This window comes from Hyla sarda, chromosome 6 (assembly GCF_029499605.1).
Source record: "Hyla sarda isolate aHylSar1 chromosome 6, aHylSar1.hap1, whole genome shotgun sequence".
Classification (NCBI taxonomy): domain Eukaryota; kingdom Metazoa; phylum Chordata; class Amphibia; order Anura; family Hylidae; genus Hyla; species Hyla sarda.
Genome location: NC_079194.1, coordinates 203,290,508 through 203,310,973, shown reverse-complemented (window position 1 = coordinate 203,310,973; position 20,466 = coordinate 203,290,508). Strand labels below are relative to the sequence as shown.

The 20,466-nt window shown below is 46.0% G+C and overlaps 1 protein-coding gene across 4 annotated transcripts in view; it reads left to right on the top strand.

Moving 5' to 3' along the window:
- The window catches only part of DNAAF1 (dynein axonemal assembly factor 1), a 68,941-nt gene that overhangs the window by 18,375 nt on the left and 30,100 nt on the right, over window positions 1-20,466 (top strand). For 3 of the 4 annotated variants that reach the window (XM_056526285.1, XM_056526284.1, XM_056526283.1), the window contains exons 4-5: window positions 13,719-13,810; window positions 17,005-17,226. In XM_056526285.1, the coding sequence (XP_056382260.1) occupies window positions 13,719-13,810; window positions 17,005-17,226 (314 nt within the window). The remainder of the gene's footprint in view (window positions 1-13,718; window positions 13,811-17,004; window positions 17,227-20,466) is intronic. The other variant, XM_056526286.1, reaches the window with a different exon arrangement.

Below are 20,466 nucleotides of genomic sequence, written 5' to 3'. Positions count from 1 at the left end.
TCCCTCAGCCCCTAAACTACAACCCCCATCATGGAACAGACTCTGTTCCATGATGGGGGTTGTAGTACAAACACTAATGTAGCCTCCCCAGCTGTCTGCAGACTCCCGCAGCCCTGGGGAATTACTACTCCCATCATGGAAACAAGTCTGTTCCATGATGGGAGTAGTAGTCCTCCCTCAGCACTGCAGGAGTCTTCTGATGTCACCTCTTCTGAGCATGCTCAGAAGTAATAACGGATATAATAAACTGTGTGCAAACGGATGACGTAAAGGCTCATCCGTCAGCCATAGACTTCAATGTTAAAAATAACGGCCGTTAATTTACCCGTTTCTTGTGACGGAAGAAAAATTTGTGCATGTGCCGTTATTTTTTCCGTCACAACTAACGGCCGTTATTCATGACGGACTATAACGGATCATAAAGGATAATCAAAAAATCCCATAGACTTTAATGGGATTGTTTAACGGCCGTTTACCAGGGCTTTTCTAACAGACGTTTGTAACGGATGAATTTTTATAGTGTGAAAGCAGCCTTACAGGAGATAAGCTGATATTTGAGGTGTCTTGCAGCAGCTTGTTCCCCGCTCCCTACTGAGAACAAGTGCTGAGCCAAGCATGCATGTGTATGTTGGGGCTAGGAAGAATAGCTGTCTTAACCCCTTAAGGACCCAGGACGTACTAGAACGTCCTGGCACCCTGGGCTTTAAGGACCCAGGACGTACTAGTACGTCCTGGTGTTTCTCCGGTCTCTGCCGCGCCCCGGGCAGAGATCGGAAGCGGATGCCTGCTGAAATGCTTCAGCAGGCATCCAGGGCAAACGCCGAGGGGGGCCATGTAGGCCCCCCATGTCGGCGATCGCCGCAAATCGCAAGGGAAATCGCCCTTGCGATCTGCGGCGATACCGGGCTGATCGGGTCTCTGGGACCCGACCGCCCGGTAATTTCGCATGATCCCGGCTGTCACAGACAGCCAGGACCATGCTAACGTATAGGAGCGAGGTGGCAAACCTGCCACCTCCTCCTATACCCTGCGATCTGTCGGTTAGTTAACCGACCAATCGCAGGAGGGGGGCGGTTACTTCCTCCCGTCCTGCCCGGCCCCTTGAAGTCCGGAGAGGACGGGAGGAAGACCGCAGGACGCGGCGGGGGACGGGGGAGTGCTGGGGACCGGCCCCGGTACTTACCTCGTCCCTGAAGACCCGGATCCCGGCGAGGAAGATGGCGGCGGTGGCGACAGGTGAGTAGATCTTCAGCCGCGGTCGGGCCCTTTACAGCAATGCACGTCGCCGTAAAGCGACGTGCATTGCTGTAATGGGACCCTGTAAACTACAACTCCCAGCATGCCCAGACAGCCCTTGGCGTCTGGGCATGCTGGGAGTTGCAGTTTTGCAACATCTGGAGGTCCACAGTTTGGAGACCACTGTGCCCTTCCAGATGTTGCAAAACTACACATCCTCAGCATGCCCTTACTGTCCAGGCATGCTGGGAGTTGTAGTGCTGTAACATCTGGCCCTTCAGATGTTGCAGAACTACAACTCCCAGCATGCCTGGACAGTTTTGGCATACTGGGAGTTGTAGTTTTGCAACATCTGGAGGGCTGCAGCTTGGACACCACTACACAGTGGTCCCCAAACTGTTCTCCTCCAGCTGTTACGTAACCACTACTCCCAATATGCCCTTCGGCTGCCTGGGCATGCTGGGAGTTGTGGTTTTGCAACAACTGGAGGCACACTGGTTGGGAAACATTGTCTGTTTCCTAACTCAGTGTTTCCCAACCCTTGTGCCTCCAGCTGTTGCAAAACTATAACTGCCAGCATGCACTGATAGACTGTGCATGCTGGGAGTTGTAGTTTTGCAACAGCTGGAGGTCCCCCCCCTTGTGAATGTACAGGGTACATTCACATGGGCAGGGGCTTACAGTGAGTATCAGGCTGCAAGTTTGCGATGCAGCAAATTTTGCGCGGCAGCTCAAACTCGCAGCGGGAAACTCGCTGTAATCCCCCGCCCGCGTGACTGTCTCCTAAAAACACTACACTACACTAACACAAAATAAAATAAAAAGTAAAAAACGCTACATATACACATACCCCTACACAGCCCCCCTCCCCTCCCCAATAAAAATGAAAAACGTCTGGTACGCCACTGTTTCCAAAATGGAGCCTCCAGCTGTTGCAAAACAACAACTCCCAGTATTGCCGGACAGCCGTTGACTGTCCAAGCATGCTGGGAGTTTTGCAACAGCTGGAGGCACCCTGTTTGGGAATCACTGGCGTAGAATACCCCTATGTCCACCCCTATGCAAATCCCTAATTCAGGCCTCAAATGCGCATGGCGCTCTCACTTCGGAGCCCTGTCGTATTTCAAGGAAACAGTTTAGGGTCACATATGGGGTATCGCCGTACTCGGGAGAAATTGCCTAACAAATTTTGGGGGGCTTTTTCTCTTTTCACCCCTTATGAAAAGGGGAAGTTGGGGTCTACACCAGCATGTTGGTGTAAAAAAAAATATTTTTTACACTAACATGCTGGTGTTGCCCTATACTTTTCATTTTGACAAGAGGTAAAGGGGAAAAAAGCCCCCCAAAATTTGTAATGCAATTTCTCCCGAGTACGGAGATACCCCATATGTGGGCGCAAAGTACTCTGGGGGCGCACAACAAGGCTCAGAAGGGAGAGTGCGCCATGTACATTTGAGGTGATTTGCACAGGGGTGGCTGATTGTTACAGCGGTTTTGACAAACGCAAAAAAAGAAAAAAAAAACACATGTGACCCCATTTCGGAAACTACACCCCTCACGGAATGTAATGAGGGGTGCAGTGAGAATTTACACCCCACTGGTGTCTGACAGATCTTTGGAACAATGGGCTGTGCAAATAAAAAATTTTGTACAGCCCACTGTTCCAAAGATCTGACAGACACCAGTGGGGGGTAAATGCTCACTGTACCCCTTGTTACGTTCCTCAAGAGGTCTAGTTTCCAAAATGGTATGCCATGTGGGGGTTATTTTGCTGTCCTGGCACCATAGGGGCTTCCTAAATGCGACATGCCCCCGAGCAAAATTTGCTCTCAAAAAGCCAAATATGACTCCTTCTCTTCTGAGCATTGTAGTTCGCCCGTAATGCACTTCATGCCAACTTATGGGGTACCTCCATACTCAGAAGAGATGGGGTTACAAATTTTGGGTTTTTTTTTCTGCTATTAACCCTTGCAAAAATGTGAAATTTGGGGGGAAACACACATTTTAGTGAAAATGTATTTTTATTTTTTTACATATGCAAAAGTCGTGAAACACCTGTGGGGTATTAAGGCTCACTTAATTCCTTGTTACGTTCCTCATGGGGTCTAGTTTCCAAAATGGTATGGCATGTGTTTTTTTTTGCTGTTCTGGCACAATAGGGGCTTCCTAAATGCAACATGCCCCCCAAAAACCATTTCTGAAAAACGTACTCTCCAAAATCCCCTTGTCGCTCCTTCCCTTCTGAGCCCTCTACTGCGCCCGCCGAACACTTTACATAGACATATGAGGTATGTGCTTACTCGAGAGAAATTGGGCTACAAATATAAGTATACATTTTCTCCTTTTACCCCTTGTAAAAATTCAAAAATTGGGTCTACAAGAAAATGCAAGTGTAAAAAATGAAGATTGTGAATTTTCTCCTTCACTTTGCTGCTATTCCTGTGAAACACCTAAAGGGTTAAAACTCTGACTGAATGTCATTTTGAATACTTTGGGGGGTGCGGTTTTTATAATGGGGTCATTTGTGGGGTATTTCTAATATGAAGACCCTTCAAATCCACTTCAAACCTGAACTGGTCCCTGAAAAATAGTGAGTTTGAAAATTTTGTGAAAAATTGGAAAATTGCTGCTGAACTTTGAAGCCCTCTGGTGTCTTCCAAAAGTAAAAACACGTCAATTTTATGATGCAAACATAAAGTAGACATATTGTTGTTACGCCGAGCGCTCCGGGTCCCCGCTCCTCCCCGGAGCGCTCGCTACACTTCCCTCACTGCAGCGCCCCGGTCGGTTCCACGGACCCGGGTCGCTGCGTTACCACCTCCGGCCGGGATGCGATTCGCGATGCGGGTAGCGCCCGCTCGCGATGCGCACCCCGGCTCCCGTACCTTACTCGCTCCCCGTCAGTTCTGTCCCGGCGCGCGCGGCCCCGCTCCCTAGGGCGCGCGCGCGCCGGGTCTTTGCGATTTAAAGGGCCACTGCACCGCTGATTGGTGCAGTGGTTCCAATTAGTGTTTACACCTGTGCACTTCCCTATATCACCTCACTTCCCCTTCACTCCCTCGCCGGATCTTGTTGCCCTAGTGCCAGTGAAAGCGTTCCTTGTGTGTTCCTTGCCTGTGATTCCAGACCTTCTGCCGTTGCCCCTGACTACGATCCTTGCTGCCTGCCCCGACCTTCTGCTACGTCCGACCTTGCTTCTGTCTACTCCCTTGTACCGCGCCTATCTTCAGCAGCCAGAGAGGTTGAGCCGTTGCTAGGGGATACGACCTGGTCACTACCGCCGCAGCAAGACCATCCCGCTTTGCGGCGGGCTCTGGTGAAAACCAGTAGTGACTTAGAACCGATCCTCTAGCACGGTCCACGCCAATCCCTCTCTGGCACAGAGGATCCACTACCTGCCAGCCGGCATCGTGACAGTAGATCCGGCCATGGATCCCGCTGAAGTTCCTCTGCCAGTTGTCGCTGACCTCACCACGGTGGTCGCCCAGCAGTCACAACAGATTGCGCAACAAGGCCAACAGCTGTCTCAACTGACTGTTATGCTACAACAGTTACTACCACAGCTCCAGCAATCATCTCCTCCGCCAGCTCCTGTACCTCCTCCGCAGCGAGTGGCCGCTTCTGGAATACGACTATCCTTGCCGGATAAATTTGATGGGGACTCTAAGTTTTGCCGTGGCTTTCTTTCCCAATGTTCATTACACTTGGAGATGATGTCGGACCAGTTCCCCACTGAAAGGTCTAAGGTGGCTTTCGTAGTCAGCCTGCTGTCTGGAAAAGCCCTGGCTTGGGCCACACCGCTCTGGGACCGCAATGACCCCGTCACTGCCTCTGTACACTCCTTCTTCTCGGAAATTCGAAGTGTCTTTGAGGAACCTGCCCGAGCCTCTTCTGCTGAGACTGCCCTGTTGAACCTGGTCCAGGGTAATTCTTCCGTTGGCGAGTATGCCGTACAGTTCCGTACCCTTGCTTCAGAATTATCCTGGAATAATGAGGCACTCTGCGCGACCTTTAAAAAAGGCCTATCCAGCAACATTAAAGATGTTCTGGCCGCACGAGAAATCCCTGCTAACCTACATGAACTCATCCATCTTGCCACTCGCATTGACATGCGTTTTTCCGAACGGCGTCAGGAGCTCCGCCAGGATATGGACTCTGTTCGCACGAGGCGTTTCTTCTCCCCGGCTCCTCTCTCCTCTGGTCCCCTGCAATCTGTTCCTGTGCCTCCCGCCGTGGAGGCTATGCAGGTCGACCGGTCTCGCCTGACACCCCAAGAGAGGACACGACGCCGCATGGAGAATCTCTGCCTGTACTGTGCTAGTACCGAACACTTCCTGAAGGATTGTCCTATCCGTCCTCCCCGCCTGGAAAGACGTCCGCTGACTCCGCACAAAGGTGAGACAGTCCTTGATGTCTACTCTGCTTCTCCACGTCTTACTGTGCCTGTGCGGATGTCTGCCTCTGCCTTCTCCTTCTCTGCTGTGGCCTTCTTGGACTCTGGATCTGCAGGAAATTTCATCTTAGCCTCTCTCGTCAGCAAGTTCAACATCCCGGTGACCAGTCTCGCCAGACCCCTCTACATCAATTGTGTAAACAATGAAAGATTGGACTGTACTATACGTTTCCGCACGGAGCCCCTTCTAATGTGCATCGGATCTCATCACGAGAGGATTGAACTGTTGGTCCTCCCCAATTGCACTTCTGAAATCCTTCTTGGACTTCCCTGGCTTCAACTCCATTCCCCAATCCTGGATTGGTCCACTGGGGAGATCAAGAGTTGGGGGCCCTCTTGTTCCAAGGACTGCTTAAAACCGGTTCCCAGTAAACCTTGCCGTGTCCCTGTGCTTCCTCATGTAACCGGTCTCCCTAAGGCCTATATGGACTTTGCGGACGTTTTTTGCAAAAAACAAGCTGAGACTCTACCTCCTCACAGGCCTTATGATTGTCCCATTGACCTCCTCCCGGGCACTACTCCACCCCGGGGCAGAATCTATCCTCTGTCCGTCCCAGAGACTCTTGCCATGTCTGAATACGTCCAAGAAAATTTAAAAAAGGGCTTTATCCGTAAATCCTCCTCTCCTGCCGGAGCCGGATTTTTCTTTGTGTCCAAAAAAGATGGCTCTCTACGTCCTTGCATTGACTACCGCGGTCTTAATAAAATCACGGTTAAGAACCGCTACCCCCCTACCCCTCATCTCTGAACTCTTTGATCGTCTCCAAGGTGCCCATATTTTTTCCAAACTGGACTTAAGAGGTGCTTATAATCTCATCCGCATCAGAGAGGGGGATGAATGGAAAACGGCATTTAACACCAGAGATGGACACTTTGAGTATCTGGTCATGCCCTTTGGTCTATGCAACGCCCCTGCCGTCTTCCAAGACTTTGTTAATGAAATTTTTCGTGATCTACTATACTCCTGTGTTGTTGTATATCTGGACGATATCCTGATTTTTTCTGCCAATCTAGAAGAACACCGCCAGCATGTCCGTATGGTTCTTCAGAGACTTCGTGATAATCAACTCTATGCCAAAATAGAGAAATGTCTGTTTGAATGCCAATCTCTTCCTTTTCTAGGATACTTGGTCTCTGGCCAGGGACTACAAATGGACCCAGATAAACTCTCTGCCGTCTTAGATTGGCCACGCCCCTCCGGACTCCGTGCCATCCAACGTTTTTTGGGGTTCGCCAATTATTACAGGCAATTTATTCCACATTTTTCTACCATTGTGGCTCCTATTGTGGCTTTAACAAAAAAAAATGCCGATCCCAAGTCCTGGCCTCCTCAAGCGGAAGACGCCTTTAAACGACTCAAGTCTGCCTTTTCTTCGGCTCCCGTGCTCTCCAGACCTGACCCATCTAAACCCTTCCTATTGGAGGTTGATGCCTCCTCAGTGGGAGCTGGAGCTGTCCTTCTACAAAAAAACTCTTCCGGGCATGCTGTTACTTGTGGTTTTTTTTCCAGGACCTTCTCTCCGGCGGAGAGGAACTACTCCATCGGGGATCGAGAGCTTCTAGCCATTAAATTAGCACTTGAGGAATGGAGGCATCTGCTGGAGGGATCAAGATTTCCAGTTATTATTTACACCGATCACAAGAACCTCTCCTACCTCCAGTCTGCCCAACGGCTGAATCCTCGTCAGGCCAGGTGGTCTCTGTTCTTTGCCCGATTTAATTTTGAAATTCACTTTCGGCCTGCTGATAAAAACATTAGGGCCGATGCTCTCTCTCGTTCCTCAGATGCCTCTGAAATTGAACTCTCTCCTCAACACATCATTCCTCCTGACTGCCTGATTTCCACTTCTCCAGCCTCCATCAGGCAAACTCCTCCAGGAAAGACCTTTGTTTCTCCACGCCAACGCCTTGGGATCCTCAAATGGGGTCACTCCTCCCATCTCGCAGGTCATGCGGGCATCAAGAAATCTGTGCAACTCATCTCTCGCTTCTATTGGTGGCCGACTCTAGAGACTGATGTGGTGGACTTTGTGCGAGCCTGCACTATCTGTGCCCGGGATAAGACTCCTCGCCAGAAGCCCGCTGGTTTTCTTCATCCTCTACCTGTCCCCGAACAACCTTGGTCTCTGATTGGTATGGATTTTATTACTGACTTACCCCCATCCCATGGCAACACTGTTATTTGGGTGGTCGTTGATCGATTCTCCAAAATGGCACATTTCATCCCTCTTCCTGGCCTTCCTTCAGCGCCTCAGTTGGCTAAACAATTTTTTGTACACATTTTTCGTCTTCACGGGTTGCCTACACAGATCGTCTCGGATAGAGGCGTCCAATTTGTGTCTAAATTCTGGAGGGCTCTCTGTAAACAACTCAAGATTAAATTAAATTTTTCTTCTGCATACCATCCTCAATCCAATGGACAAGTAGAGAGAATTAACCAGATCTTGGGTGACTATTTACGACATTTTGTTTCCTCCCGCCAGGATGACTGGGCAGATCTTCTACCTTGGGCCGAATTCTCGTATAATTTCAGAATCTCTGAATCTTCCTCCAAATCTCCGTTTTTCGTGGTGTACGGCCGTCACCCTCTTCCCCCCCTCCCTACCCCCTTGCCCTCTGGTCTGCCCGCTGTGGATGAAATTTCTCGTGATCTTTCCACCATATGGAAAGAGACCCAAAATTCTCTCTTACAGGCTTCTTCTCGCATGAAGAGATTCGCAGATAAGAAAAGAAGAGCTCCTCCCATTTTTTCCCCTGGAGACAAGGTATGGCTCTCCGCTAAATATGTCCGTTTCCGTGTCCCGAGCTATAAGTTGGGACCACGCTATCTTGGTCCTTTTAAAGTTTTGTGTCAAATTAATCCTGTCTCTTACAAACTTCTTCTTCCTCCTTCTCTTCGTATCCCTAATGCCTTTCACGTCTCTCTTCTTAAACCTCTCATCCTCAACCGTTTTTCTCCTAAATCTGTTCCTCCCACTCCTGTTTCCGGCTCCTCGGACATCTTCTCTGTCAAAGAGATTTTGGCCTCTAAAAAGGTCAGGGGAAGAACTTTTTTTTTAGTGGATTGGGAGGGTTGTGGTCCAGAAGAGAGGTCCTGGGAACCTGAGGACAATATCCTGGACAAAAGTCTGATCCTCAGGTTCTCAGGCCCCAAGAAGAGGGGGAGACCCAAGGGGGGGGGTACTGTTACGCCGAGCGCTCCGGGTCCCCGCTCCTCCCCGGAGCGCTCGCTACACTTCCCTCACTGCAGCGCCCCGGTCGGTTCCACGGACCCGGGTCGCTGCGTTACCACCTCCGGCCGGGATGCGATTCGCGATGCGGGTAGCGCCCGCTCGCGATGCGCACCCCGGCTCCCGTACCTTACTCGCTCCCCGTCAGTTCTGTCCCGGCGCGCGCGGCCCCGCTCCCTAGGGCGCGCGCGCGCCGGGTCTTTGCGATTTAAAGGGCCACTGCACCGCTGATTGGTGCAGTGGTTCCAATTAGTGTTTACACCTGTGCACTTCCCTATATCACCTCACTTCCCCTTCACTCCCTCGCCGGATCTTGTTGCCCTAGTGCCAGTGAAAGCGTTCCTTGTGTGTTCCTTGCCTGTGATTCCAGACCTTCTGCCGTTGCCCCTGACTACGATCCTTGCTGCCTGCCCCGACCTTCTGCTACGTCCGACCTTGCTTCTGTCTACTCCCTTGTACCGCGCCTATCTTCAGCAGCCAGAGAGGTTGAGCCGTTGCTAGGGGATACGACCTGGTCACTACCGCCGCAGCAAGACCATCCCGCTTTGCGGCGGGCTCTGGTGAAAACCAGTAGTGACTTAGAACCGATCCTCTAGCACGGTCCACGCCAATCCCTCTCTGGCACAGAGGATCCACTACCTGCCAGCCGGCATCGTGACAATTGTATTTGTGAATAAAATAAAATAAATATTTGGAATATCCATTTTCCTTACAAGCAGAGAGCTTCAAAGTTAGAAAAATGCTAAATTTTCAAATTTTTCATCAAATTTTGGGATTTTTCACCAAGAAAGGATGCAAGTTACCACAAAATTTTACCACTATGTTAAAGTAGAATATGTCACGAAAAAACAATCTCGGAATCAGATTGATAAGTAAAAGCATTCCAGAGTTATTAATGTTTAAAGTGACAGTGGTCAGATGTTCAAAAAATGGCCGGGTCCTAAGGTGTAAAATGGCTGGGTCCTTAAGGGGTTAAAGGGGTACTCCGGTGGAAAACATTTTTTTTTTTTTTTTTAATCAACTGGTGCCAGAAAGTTAAACAGATTTGTAAGTGACTTCTATTAAAATAATATTTATCCTTCCAGTAATTATTAGCTTATATATACAACAGACAAAGTTATTTTCTTTTTGGATTGCTTTTTTTTTTTTTTTTTTTTTCTGTCCACGGTGCTCTTTGCTGACACCTCTGTCCATATCAGGAACTTTCCAGACAAGGAGAAAATCTTCATAGCAAACCTACAGTTGCAAGAAAAAAAAAACCCTTTGGAATTATATTGATTTCTGCACAAATTGGTCATAAAATGTGATCTGATCTTCATCTTAGTCACAACAATAGACAATCACAGTCTGCTTAAACTAATAACACACAAACAATAACATTTTGCTATTTTTTTTATTGAACACACCATGTAAACATTCACAGTGCAGGTGGAAAAAGTATGTGAACCCTTGGATTTAATAACTGGTTGAACCTCCTTTTGCAGCGATAACTTCAACCAAACGTTTGCTGTAGTTGCAGATAAGACATGCACAACGGTCAGGAGTAATTCTTAATTTTACAGAACAGTTTCAATTCAGCAATATTCTTGGGATGTCTGATGTGAATCGCTTTCTTAAGGTCATGCCTCAGCATCTCAATCGGGTTGAGGTCAGGACTCTGACTGGACTAGTCCAGAAGGTGTATTTTCTTCTGTTTAAGCCATTCTGTTGTTGATTTACTTTTATGCTTTGGGTCGTTGTCCTGTTGCAACATCCAACTTCTGTTGAGCTTCAGCTGGTGGACAGATGGCCTTAAATTCTCCTGCAAAATGTCTTGATAAACTTGGGAATTTTTCCTTCGATGATTGCAATCTGTCCAGGCCCTGACGCAGCAAAGCAGACCCGAACCATGATGCCCCCACCACCATACTTCATAGTTGGGATGAGGTTTTGATGTTGGTGTGCTGTGCCTCTTTTTCTCTACACATAGTGTTGTGTGTTTCTTCCAAACAACTCAACTTTGGTTTAATCTGTCCACAGAATATTTTGCCAGTACTGCTGTGGAACATCCAGGTGCCCTTGTGCAAACTGTAAATGTGCAGCAATGTTTTTTGTTTTTTTTTTGGATATCAGTGGCTTCCACTGTCGTATCTTTCCATGAAATCCATTATTGTTTAGTGTTTTATGTATCATAGATTCGCTAACAGGGATGTTAGCATATGCCAGAGACTTTTGTAAGTCTTTAGCAGACATTCTAGGATTCTTCTTCACCTCATTAAGCAGTCTGTGCTGTGCTCTTGCAGTCATCTTTATAGGACGGCCACTCCTAGAGAGAGTAGCAGCAGTGCTGAACTCCATTTATAGACAATTTGTCTTACTGTGGACCAATTAACAGCAAGGCTTTTGGAGATACTTTTATAACCCTTTACAGCTTTATGCAAGTCCTTAACCTCTTAAAGGGGTACTCCACCCCTAGACATCTTATCCCCTATACAAAGGATAGGGGATAAGATGTCTGATCGCGGGGGTCCCGCCGCTGGGGGTCCCGCCCTGTATCTGCTTCCGGCAGCGCTGGAGGTTCTGGCTTCCAACCACGGGAACAGAAGCTGGTGACGTCACAACTCCACCCCTGTGTGACAATGCAAGTCTATGGAAGGGGGCGGGACCCCCGTAATCAGACATCTTATCCTCTATCCTTTGGATAGGGGATAAGATATCTAGAGGTGGAGTACCCCTTTAAGGACGCAGGGCGTGTACGCCCTGCACCCGGTCCCGGATATAACGCGGGGTCGGTTGCGGTGGCTAACGATAGCCGGGACCCTGTGCTAATAGCGTGCGGCACCGATCGTTGTGCTGCATGCTATTAGCCCTTTTGACGGGGCAATCAAAGTTGATCACCGCGTCTAAAGCGAAAGGGAAAGCTTCCCGGCAGCTCAGTCTGGCTGATCGGGACCAACGCGATAAAATCGCAATGTCTCGATCAGCTAGGACGCGAGCGGAGGTCCCCTTACCTGCGTCCGATTGCCGATTGATTGCTCCAAACCTGAGATCCAGGCTTGAGCAATCGACCGCCCATAACACTGATCAATGCAAAGCTATGGCTTTGCAGGGATCAGTGTAAAAGATCAGTAAGCGCAGTGTTATAGCCCCCTATGGGAGCTATAACACTGCAAATAAAAAGTGCAAAAAAAAATAAATAAAGTTAATAAAAGTCATTTAACCCCTTACCTTATAAAAGTTTGAATCACCCCCTTTTCCCATAAAAAAAAAAAAAAAAGTAAATAAAAATAAACATGTGGTATCGAAATGTCCGAATTATAAAAAAAAATTGCGTATTTTTGGTCACGCTTTATATCATGAAAAAATGAATAAAAAGCGATCAACAAGTCTGATCAATACAAAAAATGGTACCGATAAAAACTTCAGATCATGGCACAAACAATGAGCCCTCACACCAGCTCGTACACCTAAAAATAAAAAAAGTTATACGGGTGAGAAGATGACAATTTTTAACGTATACATTTTCCTGCATGTAGTTATGATTTTTTTCAGAAGTACGACAAAATCAAACCTATATAAGTAGGGTATCATTTTAACCGTATGGACCTACAGAAAAAAATAAGGAGTAATTTTTACCAAAAAATGCACTGCGTAGCAACGAAAGCCCTAAAAAGTTACTGCATGGCATTATTTCTTCAATTTTGTTGCACAATGAATTTTTTTTACCGTTTTTTGCCGTTGATTTTTGGGTAAAATGTAATGTCACTGCAAAGTAGAATTGTTGGCGCAAAAAATAAGCCATCATATGGAATTTTAGGTGCAAAATTGAAAGCGTTATGATTTTTAGAAGGTGATGAAGAAAAAATGAAAATGGAAAAACCCTGCGTCCTTAAGGGATTAATCGTAGGTCTTCTGAGAGCTCTTTTTTTTGCGAGGCATCACTCACACCAGGCAATGCTTCTTGTGAAAAGCAAACTAGAACTGATGGGTGTTTTTTATAGGGCAGGGCAGCTGTAACCAACACCTCCAGTTGGATGACACCTCACTCCATTTAGCTCTTGGAGATGTCATTAGTCTAAAGGTTTACATTCTTTTTCCACCTGCACTGTGAATGTTTACATGGTGTGTTCAATAAAAACATGGTAACATTTAATTTGTGTGTTATTAGTTTAAGCAGACTGTGATTGTCTATTGTTGTGACTTAGATGAAGATCAGATCACATTTTATGACTAATTTGTGCAGAAATCCATATAATTCCAAAGGGTTCACATACTTTTTCTTGCAACTGTATACTGCTCTGGACAGTTCCTGATATGGACAGAGGTGTCAGCAGAGAGCACTGTGGACAGATAAAAAAATAAAAAAATCCAAAAAAAAAGGAACTTTCTTACAAATCTGTTTTCACTTTCTGGCACCAGTTGATTAAAAAAACAAATGTTTTCCACCGGAGTGCCCCTTTAACTCATACATGTTTTTACAGCAATATCTTAGGGGCTTTGTGCTAAGCTGCATGCCTTTTACAGCAGCAGTGTAGCCACCCAGTATGACTGCTTTTCCCCTGCACTTTTTGGTGTGTTTTTATACTGCATTTGACCAACATTTCAGTTAATATGGCACATTTGACTGCAATTTACATATTAATGTAAAACACGTCCTTTTTTCAGAAATTTTGGTCAATTTGGGTCAGAAACTTGTGTGGTAATCAGCTCTGGTACCACTAATTTGCCACAATGTGTGAACACAGCCTAAGGAGTTATGTTCTTTTTGATTAAAGTTTTAAAAAGCAAAAAATATTTTCTACCTTTTTTTCTTGTCTTAGGTTAACCAAAAAGTACCTAAGAGAACTATGCAAGCAACAGAAATTGTATACAACACCATATCTCAATGACACTTTGTACTTACACTACAAAGGTAGGCAAAAAGACCAAAGATAATTGTTTAATTCTTTCACTTTTTGGCAAGTAGCTCTGATTAGATTTGAAAGTAAGACTGACAAAAAAAAAAAAAAGAACTTGATACGTGGTGTAAAACCTTCGGCACAGTGGAAAACGCTAATGTGAACTGCACTTACCATGGGTGGTTGTACTGCTGACCAAGTACAACAATGAGGTAGCATGTATCTAGGTCATGATCTCTGCAGCCACTCCACACTCAGATGAACAGCATACAACGATCTTTCCTCCATGGAAATAGCGGGATACATTAGGCACTGAGACGAGGTAGAAGGAAAGTAAGATTTATTACCCACAATGCAATGTGTTTCACGGATTGGCCGCTTCCTCAGGTATGCCTGAGAAAGTGGCCAGTCTGTGTTGCATTGTGGGTAATAAATCTCACTTACCCTTTACCTGGTCTCAGCGCCTGATGTATCCCGCTATTTACTTGGAGGAAAGATCGTTGTTGTATATTAGATTTGAAAGTATGCCAAATTAAAGTGCTGATAGGACCCTTTTTAAAAAGTCAACTTTAAAAAAATATTAAATGTAAAATATGTGTAGCTCACTTAGGATAAAAGAAATAATGTGCTTGAGGTTAAAGGTGTTGCCTTCACCCAAAAGGCCTAATGTAATATGTAGAAATTATAAATATAAAATATTTATGTGAACCAGTCCTCAAAAGCACAGGGAAGAGAAAAAGGAAAAGACTAGTGGAGATGGGATCCAAGAAATGGTCTTTATTATATAAAAAGGATATATATGACCAATCGCCTAGCAGGGCCCTTGCTAAAGGCGAATGGCATATACTGGGTAAAAAAAAAAATAGATATAATAAAAAATACAGAATATAGTAGGATTAAAATGAAATAAATATGATGGGTAAGTAGCACCAAAGAAAATTCATTAATTAAATATCTGCTGCATATATCAGGAGAAAACGTTCTCAGTCCATATAATTCATAGGGATATTTCAATGAAAAATACACAAGAAATGTCCAGAATGAAAAGTCACAATTAGTTTGGGTGTATCCGGAGTAACGGTATATGGTAGTGAATGTAGCGACAATAGCTACAATAGGAAATTCATGGACAGGTAATGCAGACAATGTGGCAAACACTGTCAGCGATGAAGATGTCAAGTCTCGGTGCACAGCACCACTCACCCTCCTTTGGAGTCCTCAGGTCCGGGCTGGCACGGCTGAGTCCGGCACTCTGGATATCAATGCCCGCCTGGGTGGTATGCTGGGTGAGTGGCTGAATCTCCGGGGGTCCGAGTGTCCTGGGCTGGCACGGGAGGCGTCCGGCCTTGGGGAGGATGATGTACAGTGACTTCTTTTATAGGAAGCTGGCTGGGTGCAGGGAATACTTCAGTAACTGGATGTTCGGCAGGACTCTGTGCTTCCTGGTCCCTGCAGACTCAGCCGACAGGAAGTTACACTGTGCGAGATCGTTCAGTGTAACGATCTCGCACAGTGTAACTTCCTGTCGGCTGAGTCTGCAGGAACCAGGAAGCACAGAGTCCTGCCGAACATCCAGTTACTGAAGTATTCCCTGCACCCAGCCAGCTTCCTATAAAAGAAGTCACTGGACATCATCCTCCCCAAGGCCGGACGCCTCCCGTGCCAGCCCAGGACACTCGGACCCCAGGAGATTCAGCCACTCACCCAGCATACCACCCAGGCGGGCATTGATATCCAGAGTGCCGGACTCAGCCGTGCCAGCCCGGACCTGAGGACTCCAAAGGAGGGTGAGTGGTGCTGTGCACCGAGACTTGACATCTTCATCGCTGACAGTGTTTGCCACATTGTCTGCATTACCTGTCCATGAATTTCCTATTGTAGCTATTGTCGCTACATTCACTACCATATACCGTTACTCCGGATACACCCAAACTAATTGTGACTTTTCATTCTGGACATTTCTTGTGTATTTTTCATTGAAATATCCCTATGAATTATATGGACTGAGAACGTTTTCTCCTGATATATGCAGCAGATATTTAATTAATGAATTTTCTTTGGTGCTACTTACCCATCATATTTATTTCATTTTAATCCTACTATATTCTGTATTTTTTATTATATCTATTTTTTTTTTTACCCAGTATATGCCATTCGCCTTTAGCAAGGGCCCTGCTAGGCGATTGGTCATATATATCCTTTTTATATAATAAAGACCATTTCTTGGATCCCATCTCCACTAGTCTTTTACTTTTTCTCTCCCCTGTGCTTTTGAGGACTGGTTCACATAAATATTTTATATTTATAATTTTTAAAAAAATATTATTTTGTAGCCATAGGTGCCCTGATTCTAGTTAGTTGACTCTACACTTTTCTCTGAATAGTCAGATGGGCTGGAACTTCAAATAGAGATGTGAATGCTAGGCTCAGAGGGGGTGTAAGCCTAATTCAGACCCCTTGAGCCTCCATATCCCCTTTAAAATAGATAAATAATTCACACCCACCTGACTTTAAAGCCTGGTGTAAAGGGGTATTTTTAGATTTTTTTTTTTTTATTTGACTGTGCTACTGGGGCTGTAGAGTTAGTGTAGTCCATAATATGATGTCTGTCCCTGTGTGTGATGGTTTTCTCACAATTCTAATGTGATTTTCACCCCCAATATTTATTTTTAACAGCATACAAAATGACTGTTTTCTCAGATTTTTCCCAGGTTGCAATGCGGCCGAGACCTGACTCACTAGGGAGCCTGTCTGCTTCAATGGGTGGAGGGATCGCCTGGTGGGAGAGAGATCAATCTGCAACTAATGCAACAGCTGTAGGCACCCTAATTGGAAACCACAGGTCTTTTGAATGGATGCAGCTCATTTATGTTTCAATGGGTGGGGTGGCTGATGTGTGGGAGGGAGGAAAATGGAATTATGGGATTTGTAGACCAAGAAGAAAACTCAAACAGGAAATACCAGTTCACAAAAAGCTAGCCACAGTGTTATGGTAATCTCACAACATAGCCATTTAGCCTCAAGACAAGCACAGATCCTTGTCTGCCAGGTACGTACTAAAATCACCTTATGATTGATAAAAAAAAAGAATGTTGTATTAAACTGTTTTGTAAAACATTGACTACAAGCTTCTCCACTAGATATTTTTGTGCTTTCTTTTCTGTGCTGCCAGATATTGCTCATAGAAGGTTTGTTCTCCACACTGTAGGATTTATGCGTTTGGAAAATCTGGAGGAATACACAGGTCTGAAATGCCTTTGGCTGGAATGTAACGGTCTGCAGAGAATTGAGAATTTGGAAGCGCAAAACGAACTGTGTTGTCTTTTTTTACATCAAAACATCCTTAACAAGATTGAGAATCTTGAACACCTTCAAAAACTTGACACCCTTAACCTCTCTAACAATTATATCAAGACTATAGAAAACCTATGTGAGTGCCAAACTTTTGCCTGTCTGTTTATCGATATGGGTGGAATGATAATGGTAATTAGAGATGAGCGAACTTACAGTAAATTCGATTCGTCACGAACTTCTCGGCTCGGCAGTTGATGACTTTTCCTGCGTAAATTAGTTCAGCCTTCAGGTGCTCCGGTGGGCTGGAAAAGGTGGATACATTCCTAGGAAAGAGTCTCCTAGGACGGTATCCACCTTTTCCAGCCCACCGGAGCACCTGAAAGCTGAACTAAGTTATGCAGGAAAAGTCATCAACTGCCGAGCCGAGAAGTTCGTGACGAATCTAATTTACTGTAAGTTCGCTCATCTCTAATGGTAATCTTATAGGTCTGGCTTATACTCTCATGTAAAACTAGAAAAATGAATAGATGGTAATCTAAGATGGCCATATATGGTACATTACTTAAAAATCAGGTGAGTTCATCTCATTTTGGTGGAGTCGGTGTGTATGAAAGTTTATAACTCCCCCAAAGAAGGGTTGAATTTCAGCATACCCCATCATTTTTAATTAGGGCCATATTACACAGAGCGATTATCAGCATGTGTAATAGGACATGAGATTGTCCGACAAATGAGCAAATGCTCCTTTGCCTGCAGATCGCTTTGCTCTGACTTTGCTCTGAAAAATAATCTTTCATTGGCTGCATATCTTCCCACGTAATAGGGGTGTGCGGCTGATGCATAATGAAAGCAGAGGGCAGCACAAATAATACAGTGATCATTCGTGCAGCCCTCCCTGCTTTGTGCTCCAGACTTGTAATAGGCTCAGTAAATGAATACCGATATACAAGATCAGAACTTTTTTAAATTGCTCACTGGCACATGTAATAGGCCCTATTCCCTCATTCTAATTTTTTTTTTAAATGCATGCACAGCCATGTTTTAGGATAGAAAAAATAGCTGTTGACTGAACTAACATTCGTCCAACACATTCAACACGTTCATCCAATGCATTTAAAAAGTCTTCAGACCCTTTCACTTTTTTCAAATATCGTTATGTTGAGACCTTGAGCCAAAATAATATGGCTGGCCGTCTCTCCAACCTGAGTAATCAGGGGAGAGGAGCCTTGATAAGAGAGGAGACCGAGAACACAATAATCATTCTGGCTGCGCTCCAAAGATCCTGTGTGCAGATGGGAGAAACTTCCAGAAGGTAAACCATCACTGCAGTGCTCCACCAATCTAGCTTTATTGCATGAACAGAAAGAAGCCTCAGTACAGTGTTTCCCAACCAGGGTGCCTCCAGGTGTTCCAAACTACAACTCCCAGAATAGTCCAGGCATTCTGGGAGTTGTAGTTTTGCAACCCCTGGAGGCACCCTGGTTGGGAAACACTGCCTTAGTAACAGACAAATGAATGCTGCCTGGACTTTACTAAAGAAAAAAAAAAAAAAAATAAAGGACTAAAGGACTTTCACAAAGTTGTAAAGGGTTGGCACTCAGGTGAGTAGCGGTGCTCGCGGAAAGCTGGGTACCTGAAAGGTGAAATAATCCCGACACTCGCTTGTTTCTTATGCAAATAGTAACGTGTTTTATTCACACAGTACAAATCACGTACAATAACATCGCGTTTCGGCCAATGCCTTTGTCAGTCTTAGAAAGGCATTGGCCGAAACGTGTTGTTGTAATTGTAAGTGATTTGCACCGTGTGAATAAAACACGTTACTATTTGCATAAGAAACAAGCGAGTGTCGGGATTATTTCACCTTCTAAAGGACTTTCAGACTGTAAGAAACAAGATGTTCTGGTCTGATGAAACAAAGAATGGCCTCAATTTTAAGCATCATGTCTGGGGGAGACCAGGCACTGGGAATAACCTACCCAATACCATTCCTACAATGAAGCATGTTGGTGGTAGCATCATGCTGTGGGGGTGTTTTTCAGCAACAGGGATAGTGAGACAGGTCATAAATGAGGGAAAGCTAAATGGAGCAAGCTAAGTGCAGAGATATTCTTAATGAAATCCTGATCCAGAGTGCTCTGGACCTCAGACTAGGTCGAAGGTTCACTTTCCAAGAAGACAATGAGGGGGATTTATCAAGACCTGTGTAGAGGAAAAGTTGCCTAGTTTCCCATAGCAACCAATCAGATTGCTTCTTTCATTTAAAAGCCTCTGAGGAATGAAAGATGTGATCTGATTGGTTTCTATGGGCAACAAGGGGTACTCCGGTGAAAAACTTTATTTATTTATTTATTTTTAAATCAACTGGTGCCATAAAGTTAAACAGAATTTTAAATTACTTCTATTTACAAATCTTAATCCTTCCAGTACTTTTCAGCTGCCCTATAATACAGAGGAAGTTCTTTTCTTTTTGAATTTTTCTGTCTGACCACAGTGCTCTCTGCTGACACCTCTGTTCATGTCATGAACTGTCCAGAGCAGGAGAGGTTTGCTATGGGGAATTGTTCCTGACATGGACAGAGGTGTCAACAGAGAGCACTATGGTCAGACAGAAAATAAATGAACTTTCTCTGTATTATACAGCAGCTGATAAGTACTGGATGGATTAAGATTGTTAAATAGAAGTAATTTACAAATCTGTTTAACTTTCTGGCACCAGTTAATAAAAAATAAAAGTTCCACGGAGTACCCCTTTAACCCCTTAAGGACAATGGACGTACTCCTACGCCCCCGTTTCCGAGTCCTTAAGGACCGAGGACGTAGGAGTACGTCCTGTCCTTTCCCGGCCCCCGCCGCTAGCCGGAGGGGAGCCAGTGCCCGATGCCTGCTGAAATCGTTCAGCAGGCATCGCGGCATATCGCCCAGGGGGGTCATTATGCCCCCCCATGTCGGCGATGGCCGCAGATCGCTGGACAATTCAGTCCAGCGATCTGCGGCGATTCCGGGTCAATCGGGTCTCCAGTGACCCGGTGACCCGGAATTACTGGCTGATCGGGGCCGTCAGAGACGGCCCCGAACAGCCAGAGCCTGCAGGGGTGAGGTGGCACTCACGATCGCCCTGATTCGTCGGCCGCCTGATCAGGGCGCCTGCTGCGGGTGTCACTCCCGCACCCGCTCCGCCCCTCTTCCGGAGGACGTGAGCGGGTGCGGGACGTGCACCCCTGGTGCTGGGGACCCCGATCCCCGGCGTTAATGTTGGGATCGGGGCCCCAGGAGCGGCGGCGGCGGGACTGACCTGTGCGGCGATCAAGCAGCAGCAGGAGGTGAGTGACAGCCTCCTGCTGTTGCTTAGCAACAGCTCCCAGCATGCAAAAAG